Genomic DNA, 10,003 nt, shown 5'->3' on the forward strand with positions numbered 1-10,003 from the left:
CTGATCATGTGACCGTGTCTGAGACCAGGACTAGATTTTTTGATAGTCTCATTATCAATTCAACTGCTTTCATTACATGATTTTAACATTAGATAGTAGTCTTATACTGTCTCAGTGAGACTTACTGTCTACTCTTATCACATTTTTCAAATAAGATCATGATTTTCACTTCTCAATTTAAATTATTTTTATTGCTTTAAATGACTTTAAATCTCATTTGAGTGTTATCAAAAAGTGTTACTTTTTAAAAAATTAAAAATAGTCTAAAAAAAACCTTAAAATGTCTAAAAATAGTAACTTTATGTCAAGAATGAGACTAAATGAGATCAAATGAAATCACTTTCTCATTTTTTTCAAGTCATGATTCCATTTTAAGATCTGATGTATAGTCACTTTATCTGTTTTTTTGATAGCCAGTCCCAGCAGAATTCACGCCAAGAAATGTATGAGACCAGATCAAATGAAATCAAACGTGAAATTCATAGTCTCAGCGGTCAGTCTATAAGCTCTTCAACTGCTCTGTCACCGCCGCAGCCTCTACACATCTACATCTATCATGAAGATAGAGAGATTAAGATCAGAGATTCACTGAGATATAAGAGAAATATCTTGTCTGAATTTCACAGCTTTACTCATACTCTTGAACAGAAATTCTGCCTTAATCTGAGTCAGTATAATACTTATAAGATATGAGTAATATATACTGCTAATCTTCTTGAAGATATCTCTGTGATTACTTAAGCTATTAAGGAGAAAGAGCTTGAGTGTATCAATACTATTATAACTTAAAAAGAATTCAAGAACTTTCTACTGAATTAAATCAAAGATCACTGTAATTATAACTTCACAGTAATACAGCAGTTTAACTCATTATATTAATGAGATGATGAGAATTCTTCTGATTTCAATGTAAGATTTGAAGAATATTAAGAGAAATTAACTGATAATTTGAATCAATTAAAAACACAGCTTTATCTCATGAAGCTGACTTACAAGGTGTGAATAATAATATCATAATATCAGAGTTTATCAATCAATCACACTGAGCTTGTCAACCTGACTTCTCAGATTCACTTGAATAATTAATTCTCTGAGAAAAAGATCAATAAGATCTCTTCTAAGTAATTAATAACAGAATCTAAATAATGCTGTGATAGCTTCAGTGTAGAGAAAGTAAAGAAGAATTTTAAGTATTCTGATTCTTCACTCACTGTGAAGAAATATTAAAAAAGATTTGATAAAGATCTCTATTTCAACTGTGAAGCTGATAATTACTATATCAGTGATTGTAAGAAGCTGAAGAAGAAAAGAAACTGAGAAAATATCTTCTCAAAATTAACTTCTCTTCTGACAAATGTATCTGTCAAAGATAAAAAAGAGAAAGAAATAAAGAATTGATAATTCTCATATCTCTGAGTTCATGTTATAATCACAATGTATATTCTGAATAAGAAGATATTAGTGAGATGTCTACTTGACTCTGAAGCAGATATTAATTTCATATTCTATTTCTTTTCTTTGATGAAGAGTTGAAAGAAGATAGATTCATCAGATTATGCAAAATTTACAGATGAAATGAAATATCACTATTTTAACATAATTCAAGCAAAGTGTTATTATTATTATTATTATTCTTCAATTATAGATGTATGCAGTCAGAGACTATGACATCTACCTGAGAACTTTAGTTCTCAGGGTTTTTTCTATGTCTGTAAAGTTAACTATTGTACATTCATCAATTTCAGATATGCAAAATCAGAAAATTCCAGCCCAGAATACAAAAACTGTTTACAAATTGCAGTGTTTTAACCTCTTTTGATACTTTGTAACCATTTGACAATATCATGACAAAAGAAAAGAGAGAAAGAACACAGTCTCAAAGATAGACACATTAAATAGATAGATAGAAAGAAATTGAAAGAAAAAGATACAGAAAAAGAAAAAGTAAAGAGAGACTATAACAAAACAAATTCTTAAAAGAGAGTGTATAGCTGTTTTAACAGACTATATCTGATTGATTTCCTCCTCTTCATATTCAGATAATTCTGAATTTAGCCATTTTCTTGTAGCTGCTTGAGTTTCTGATAGAAAGTCTATTAAGTATTTAATTCCTGTCTCAGTTGAGAATAAGAATCTCATATTTAATTGATTTAGATCATACTTCTCTTTCAATCTGGCTCTGAGACTATTGTATAATGCACAGTGCATTATAATATGCTCAGGATTCTCATTTGTATTGCAGAATGAGCATTCTATTGAGTCAAATCTATCATCAAATCTTTGTATATAAGATTTGAAATAGCCATGTCCTAGTTTCAGCTGTATTATAGATGAGAATATTTTCTTTTTACATTTAATTGAACAAGATTTCCACTTGGGTTTTGTTTCAAATCTTGAATAATGTATACTCTTCTTTTGTTTCTGCCAGCTTTCATTCCACTTGTCTAAACAAGATTCTTTTATTTTTCTCTTTATAAAAGACCAGGACACAATTTTTTGAATAGATCTGCTTAATTCTGCACCCTTTTTTGCAGCTGAATCAGCCAATTCATTGCCATGAATATTCATATGAGCAGGAACCCAGTGCAGATGAATTCTCAGCTTTGATGTTCTTCTCTCTTGAATTTTTAAAACAGAGTTTAAGATCAGTTCAAGATTCATTTGACCATTATGAATCTGACTATTTCTAAGTCTTTTTAAAGCAGCTTGACTATCAGAGAATATCCATGCCTCTTTCAAACAATTTCCTCTTTTATGAGATTTTATTTCAATGAGTTTGAAAGCTTTCACTATTGCAAATAGTTCAGCATCAAAGACTTCACATTCAGAGCCTAGATTCCAGAAATCTGAGATAAAATTAATATTATCTTCAGTATAAGCAATGCCTGCGCCCAATCTGTTCAAGTTCTCATTTTTTGAGCCATCTGAATAAATCAGAATAGAGTCTTTTATATTGATTGTAGAAATTCTCTTCAAATGCTGTTCATATTCTTTCTCTTTTGATAGTTCACTTATTTGTAAGTCTATAAGAGATTCAAGCTTTTTTCTCCAGGGAGATAACTTCTCATGATCAACTTTTTCAACATTTAAAGAAGAAAATTGATTTTTAATCAGAGAGCATAGTCTGTACAGTTGAGAAGGCATTTTCTTTGAAGAATTATTTTCATTCCAATCAAGAAATCTATTCCAATCCAGTTCATTTCCAGAGTTAATTGGTGGAAATGAAGAAGAGACTCTTTCTCTGATTATATGATTTGAGCTCATCTTTACAACTCTCAGAGCATAGTTCATACAGGCCTTTTCAAATCTAATAGTAGGAGGAGGAATTGAAGCTTCAATTTCCATTGCTTTAATAGGAGATGATTTAAATGCTCCCAGAATTCTTCTCAAGGCTCTGTTTTGCAGACTTTGAAAGAGTTCAGTGAAATTCCCTTGATTATTCCACCAAACTTGAACTCCATAATCAGCTACTGATGTAATACAGGCTATATATAACTGTCTCATAGCCTGGAAGGATAGACCCCTCTCTGTATTTGATAGTCTGATTATGTTGTTCAATAGTCTTTCTGCCTTGACAGTTCTTTGTTGAATGTGATATTTAAAATTCAACTTGGAGTTTAACCATACTCCTAACCATTTGACATTTACACTGGGTTTAATCTCTCTATTTAAAAGAGTTAGAGATAGTTCTTTCTCATTGAATCTAGGAAAGAAATGAATTAACTCAGTTTTATCCATATCAAATTGAATTTGATTGATATCTGCTCTAACAAAGATTTCCTTTGCAGCTTCTTCAATTACTTTCAAATTCTCTTTGATAGTTTTTGAGCTGTAGACTAGACCAATATCATCCACATAACTCGGAGATCGCACTATTCTCATATTTCTATTTTTGAATAGATATGCAGTGTATATTGCAAATAAAATGGGTGAGATTGGAGACCCCTGTGGTACTCCTATTTTTATCTCAGTCTTGTCTTGTTTCATTCCATCAAAGAAGAGTTGTATAATTCTTTTAGACATAAAACAGTTAACCCATTTTATTAGGGAAAGAGGCAGTTTTAATATCTTCAATGTCTGAATTAACTTTGACTTTGAAACATGATCAAACGCTCCTTTTATATCAATAAAAACTGCAGTTGAGACCAGACCCTCATGCTTTGCTATTTGAATATCATGAACAACTGAGAGAACAGTGTCAATTGCAGAACACTGTTTTCTACCTCCCATTTGTTCACTGAATAAAAGAGAATCATCTATAGAGCTTATAAAAGATAGTCGAGTAGCTATTATCTTTTCTAAAACCTTTCCTAAACAGTTCAATAGAGATATTACTCTATATGACTTAGGAATTGAAGTTTTTCTATTAGGTTTTGCAAGAATCACTCCAGTGGCTTCTCTCCAGCATTCAGGATGATATCCATTTTTCAAGAGATTGAAAAAGAGCTCAAAATATTCATTCTTTAAGTAGGAATATGTATTTTGAATAATCAAGTGATTAATTGAATCTGGACCTGCAGCAGTTTTAACAGAACTTGAGAAGATAGCTGACTCTAATTCATCTTGTGTAAGATCAGGCCATTCCCAGTCATTTTCATCAATGTAGTTGAGAAGTGATATATTCTCTTCCTCTGAATCTGAATCTGAATCTGGTGAGTTCTGAAAGAGAATTCTCATGAAAGCTTGACATTTTTCCTCAAAAGAGTTTGCTGTATATGATTCATTCTGAAACTCATATTCTAGAGCTGGAAGTTTTGCTACACTTCTTGTTTTAGTATAGTTAAAAGCTTTAAAAACTTCCTTCCCTTGTGCTTCTTCAAGAAATTTATTCCAGCAGTCTGTTTTAGCTCTTTTAATATCTGAAAAATATTCATTTCTGACAGTTTTGAACTCTTCATCAGATATTATATCATTCTTCCAATCTCTTCTAGCAGTAGCTAATTCTTTTCTTTTAGATGAGATATTCTCATTCCACCAAGGTTTTGAATACTCAGAAGATTTTCTTTTTGGAATATTATCTCTAACACTTGTTAGAATGATAGATGTAATAAGCTTCACTCTATTCTCAAGCATTTCATTTGAGATATCTTGACCAGAATTCCAATATAGCTCATTCTGTCTTTCAGATTTTAACAGTTTTATGCTTTCTTCAACTGCTTTCCAATCAGCTTTTTCAAAGTTATACTGATTAGAGAGAAGAGGATTTTCACTCATTTGTTTTTCACTCAGTTCAATATCAAATTGAATAATCTCATGACCTGATCCTGATGTCTCATTTGAATCAATAAACCAGTTTACAAGTCTTCTTTTCATTAGATTTTGTGACATGAATGTTAGATCTATAATAGACTTCTGTTTCATGCCTTTTCTAAAGAATGTTTGTTGATCAGACTTATTAACCAAATCTATTGAATGCTCAAAGGTCCATTCAACCAGATTATCAGCTCTCACTGCTCTCTTGCATTCTGAATTCCACCAGGGATGATGTGCATTGAAATCTCCTGCAATTATAGAGTTTCTTGATGGAGTTATGTTCAGAAATCCTCTATCAATTGTCCAGATATTGTTATTTTCCTTCAATGACTTTTCATTATAGATATTTATGAGCTGTATAGTATCAAACTCATTTTCTTTATCTATAATATCACCCACCAGAATATCAGGGTCAGACATGATATCAAATCTTAGATTAAATTGATATCTTGATCTCTTTCTTCCATAGATCACTACTCTTGACTTTATCTCAGACTTTTGAGGTAAAAAGCAGTAGTAGCTTGAATGAGAAATGACATATTTTTGCTCAGCATCAAAATTCGGCTCCTGAAGCAGTACAAAATCAACTTTTTGTTCAAATGCAATTTGAAGACAAGAATAAATGCAATTTGAGTTTCTATCCACATTATTTTGAATAAATGTGATTTTTGAAGAGTTTTTAAACTTTTTTTGTTGTTTTTGTTGTATATTCATACTAAAAGAGAGTAGAGAAGAATCTAATCACTATCATCAGATAGTAGATTATAACTGTTCTGAAAAGTAGGAATCTCAACTGCTTGCATTATATCTAGTTTATCACCAGAGTCATTTCTCAATTCTCTAATCTTAACAGGAGTTTGAGGATTCAAATTCTGTTTACATTTTGCTGGAGAATTGGAGTTTGAAGACTTAGATAATTGAGAGTTTCTTCTTTTTGAGCTTGCAGTTGTGAGTTTACTGGCTTGACTCTTCTCTTCAGTTCTAGATTGACTTTGAGCTTCATCTTTTCTCCAGTTCTTTTGAGTTCTAGGAGCAAACATACATTCTTTAGAGCTAGATGCATGTTTTTCTTTACAATTAGAGCACTTAAGCAGAGTATGTTGACAAATTTCACCTCTTTTTGAGCATGTTTCACATTTATGCTCACTAGTTTTGTGATCTCTGGCACAGAATGCACATTTTGAGTCTCTAAAACATGAGATTGCAAAGTGTCCATATCTTTGACAGTTTGAACACTGTGTTTGAGCTTTGAGATTCACTCTTGAGTCTTTGTATTCATGAACTCTCATTTTCAAACCTGCTACTCTTACTTCAGAGATCTTTGACTGTTCAAGGGTTTTTGTATATACTAGAACAGAGGCATTTCTCCTGCTTTGTCTGAACTCAATTGAATTTAGCCATACAGGCTCCTTTCTCAGTTGAATGGAGTTGTATTCTTCCAATTCATTTTTGAGAAGTAGCATTCCTTCTTCACAGTCAAAAATTTCAACTGGAATATCATGAAGAATGAATTTGCCCCACTTTTCATCTCTTTCAGATAGAATTGTTGTGTTTAGCAATGATTCTACTGCTGACTTCCAGAGATTCTCATTCTGAATAAGGAATTCAGCACTGAATTCAGGCATTGTAGTCAGAATAATAGAGTTTCCAAAGAATGATGGCTCAATTGAAGCTATAACTGGTTTTTGAACTTCAATATCAGTCATCAACTGAGAAAAGAACTGCTGATTAATTTCATTTCTGATTCTGAAAATGAGATTTGAGTTTAGCTTGTTTCTTTGCAGAATGTCCTGGTTTGAGACTTTGAGAATGAGTCTTCTATTTCTAGAGATTTGGAAGTTTTTCTCTTTTTGCATTTTCTTTTCCACTTTTCCATGAATAGAGGCATGAGCAGTATTCTTCTCAGTTTTCTCAGGATTTTGAGCAGGTTTTGAGACAGCAGGTTTAGAGACAGCAGATTCAGCTGCTTGAGCATATGTTTTCTTCTGATTCAAAGAAGAAGAAGGAGTAGGAAGAAAGGAAGAAAAAGAGTAAGATGAAGAGTCAGTGATTGTACTAGGAATTTTCAAGGTTTTTTGAACTGTGTTTGAGATTCCAAGTTTGAACTTGATCACCTCCTGTAGTTGTCTGGCCTGAGCATGAAGAATTAACAGAACTTCTTCATTCATCTCACTCAGACACTGCTTTCCAAGAATCTTGCTTGCTTTTTCAAGTTCCTGTATTTCAAGAACTTGTTGTTTCTCTATTTCTTCTTTCTTTCTTCTCTTCAGAATTTCAATCTCAGGAATAGCATTTGAGAAAGCATCTTTTTCCACATCAACTGAGTGTATTTTTGAACTCATTGTTTTCACTCAATGAAAAGTTGGTCAGACTGTTTCAATTGAGATATTTCTAAGTCTGTTTTCAATTGAAAAGTTGGTCAGACTGTTTCAAAAGAAGAATAAAAGACTTTTGTGTATAAAACACCTGATTTTTTTCACACTAGTTCAGTAACTAGGTTAGATTTTTGAAGAGAATCTAATAAACTAAAATTGATTTTTAAGATAAATCAATAAAATCTTTACAATCTCTTTCTTGGGATACAGTGAGGAAAAGTATGATATCAATTGATAATAAATCAGATGATATGACAGTTTTTGAGAGAAAAACTGACAAAAAATAAATCAATTTTTTGCAGAGAAATTGATTAAAACTATTCAATTTTATTCTAAATCATCCAATTCTCCTCACACAACAAGTGTGCAACTCAAATCAGTTAATAAAGAGTGTAAAAAAGAATTAAGTATTAATGAAAGCTCTTCAGCCACTGAAATAGTAATTCTTACTTAAAAGAATATGAAATTATGACAGAAAACAACTCTGTTTTTAATTCTTTGTAAGAATATTGTGTAAAACCCAGAGAAAAACACCTTACTTTTTCAAGAGAAGTAAAAAACTATTTCTAAGATCTTTTTTTTTTTTGCATTAACTGCTGCAGAAGAATGAGATAGAAACTGCTAAGATATGCACTACTGTATACCCCCTACCAAGACTTTCCCTCTTCAGGGTCTTGATATTATAGAGAATATAAGTCTGTTTCTATATGATAATATAAATATTGCCAGCGGGATGTAGAGGAACTGGTTATTTATATCTCAAAATAGAAGACTTTGTCAATGATTATATCAATATAGAGTTAATTCTCAAATTCAATAGAAACCTAGTGTTGCTGTTCTCAATCCCTTGCAGAATCTATTGAATATTGAGGTATTAAAACTAGATTTAATATATCTCACTGTGCAGGGATCAAAGGCTCAGTCAGACCTTGGGGTATACTGATTTTATAGTTGTTGATGTGCTGTTGACTCGTTGTCCACTGGTTATGTATTGAATACTGTTGCCGAGGTATCTTTTTGTATCGTTCTGCTGGGGATGGGCCAGATTGAGAGGGGTAGTACAGGGGTGAGACTTGGTGTTGAAGTCTAGATACACTGGCGGCGGACCGTGGAGGTTGCACTTCAGAAGAGTCCGTTGATTATGTGCTTGATATTATCGCCGAGGTATCTTTTTGTATTTTTCTGCCGGGGATGGGCCAGATTGGGAAGGGCGGTACGAGGGTGAGACTTGGCGTTGGTGTTTTGGAACATCAAAGATGGACAGGGTTTTCGCGGAGGTCGCTCCTCGGATATCTCCACAACTACAGGTCGGGGGTCTTCCAAAATCGAGAAGATTGGTGCATATGGCTAGGTCACTTCACCTTACAATTTGTATGGCACTCTGGCCCGGGGTTGTGGTGTGGTAGGGGAGAACGGGGGATAATCCCACACAGGAGCTTCGAACAACGTCCGGTTCACGTTTGGCTGGATAACTCCACCACCACACGGGGTATGCGGTCGGCGATGGGGTCAAAGTGCTCGTATGATCGAGGGCTTTTCGATGGATCTATCGGCGGGTTCTTATTCGAAAAATCGAGCGAGTTCGTGGTGGAGCGGTTGTCAAGCAAAGTGTGTAGCTATAGACTTAGAAGAAATCTTTAAGAAAAGCAGTCTGCTTCTTTACACAGTTAATATTATAGATGAAAATGTTATTCTAGATCTCTCATAATTGAGAGAAAACAATTCTCTTATTAACTGAGTCACTCAGATGTGACGGTACTGTCTCACTGATGAAGAGACAGTGATAGAGAAATCTGAAGAGTTTTATTGAAAGAATCTTGAGAAAAAGATTGAGTCAATATACTGTGTAGCAGATAATTGAGACTTGAGAATAGATAGAGAAGTCATCATTCTTGCTATAAGATTAGCAGCAGTATTCATCATTGAAGACAGATGTATATAATATCTCTTTACAGATTATAAGAATATCTTTTTGAAAAGAGAAGTAGTGAAGTTTTCTGATATCAAGATATAATATAAGATTCATCTTGAAGACAGTGTAACAGCACTGTACAGATCTCTTTACAACTTATCTGTAAAGAAATTAAATGTTCTGTGCAAATATCTTGAAGAAGCATAATCAAAGAACTGAATATATTCATCAAAGAGTCTAACAGAGATGTCTATACTCTTTGTGCTTAAGAAGAATGATAGACTATGTCTATGCATAGACTACAGAGGTCTCAATAAGATGACAGTTAAGAATTACTATTCATTACTATTGATTAATGAGATGATCAATTGATTATCTGAAGCAAACATGTTCTCAAAGAGTGATATACAGAATGTCTATCATAGAATCAGAGTTAATGAAGATAACATTTGAAAAACAGCTT

General features: G+C 32.8%; 2 protein-coding genes across 2 annotated transcripts; one reads left to right on the forward strand and one right to left on the reverse strand.

Moving 5' to 3' along the window:
- Positions 1-5,990: 5,990 nt before the first annotated feature.
- BDCG_17900 (uncharacterized protein) lies at positions 5,991-7,595 on the reverse strand (the record flags this gene model as incomplete). Its single annotated transcript, XM_045426946.1, has 5 exons — positions 5,991-6,125; positions 6,296-6,441; positions 6,551-6,578; positions 6,657-7,238; positions 7,368-7,595. 5 exons carry the CDS (start codon positions 7,593-7,595, stop codon positions 5,991-5,993), a joined length of 1,119 nt encoding a protein of 372 aa, XP_045282756.1.
- Positions 7,596-8,819: 1,224 nt separating this feature from the next.
- Positions 8,820-9,269, forward strand: BDCG_17901 (uncharacterized protein; the record flags this gene model as incomplete). Its single annotated transcript, XM_045426947.1, has 1 exon — positions 8,820-9,269. One exon carries the CDS (start codon positions 8,820-8,822, stop codon positions 9,267-9,269), a length of 450 nt encoding a protein of 149 aa, XP_045282757.1.
- Between the last annotated feature and the right edge of the window lie 734 nt (positions 9,270-10,003).

This window comes from Blastomyces dermatitidis, assembly GCF_000003525.1.
Source record: "Blastomyces dermatitidis ER-3 genomic scaffold supercont1.13, whole genome shotgun sequence".
Classification (NCBI taxonomy): Eukaryota; Fungi; Ascomycota; class Eurotiomycetes; order Onygenales; family Ajellomycetaceae; genus Blastomyces; species Blastomyces dermatitidis.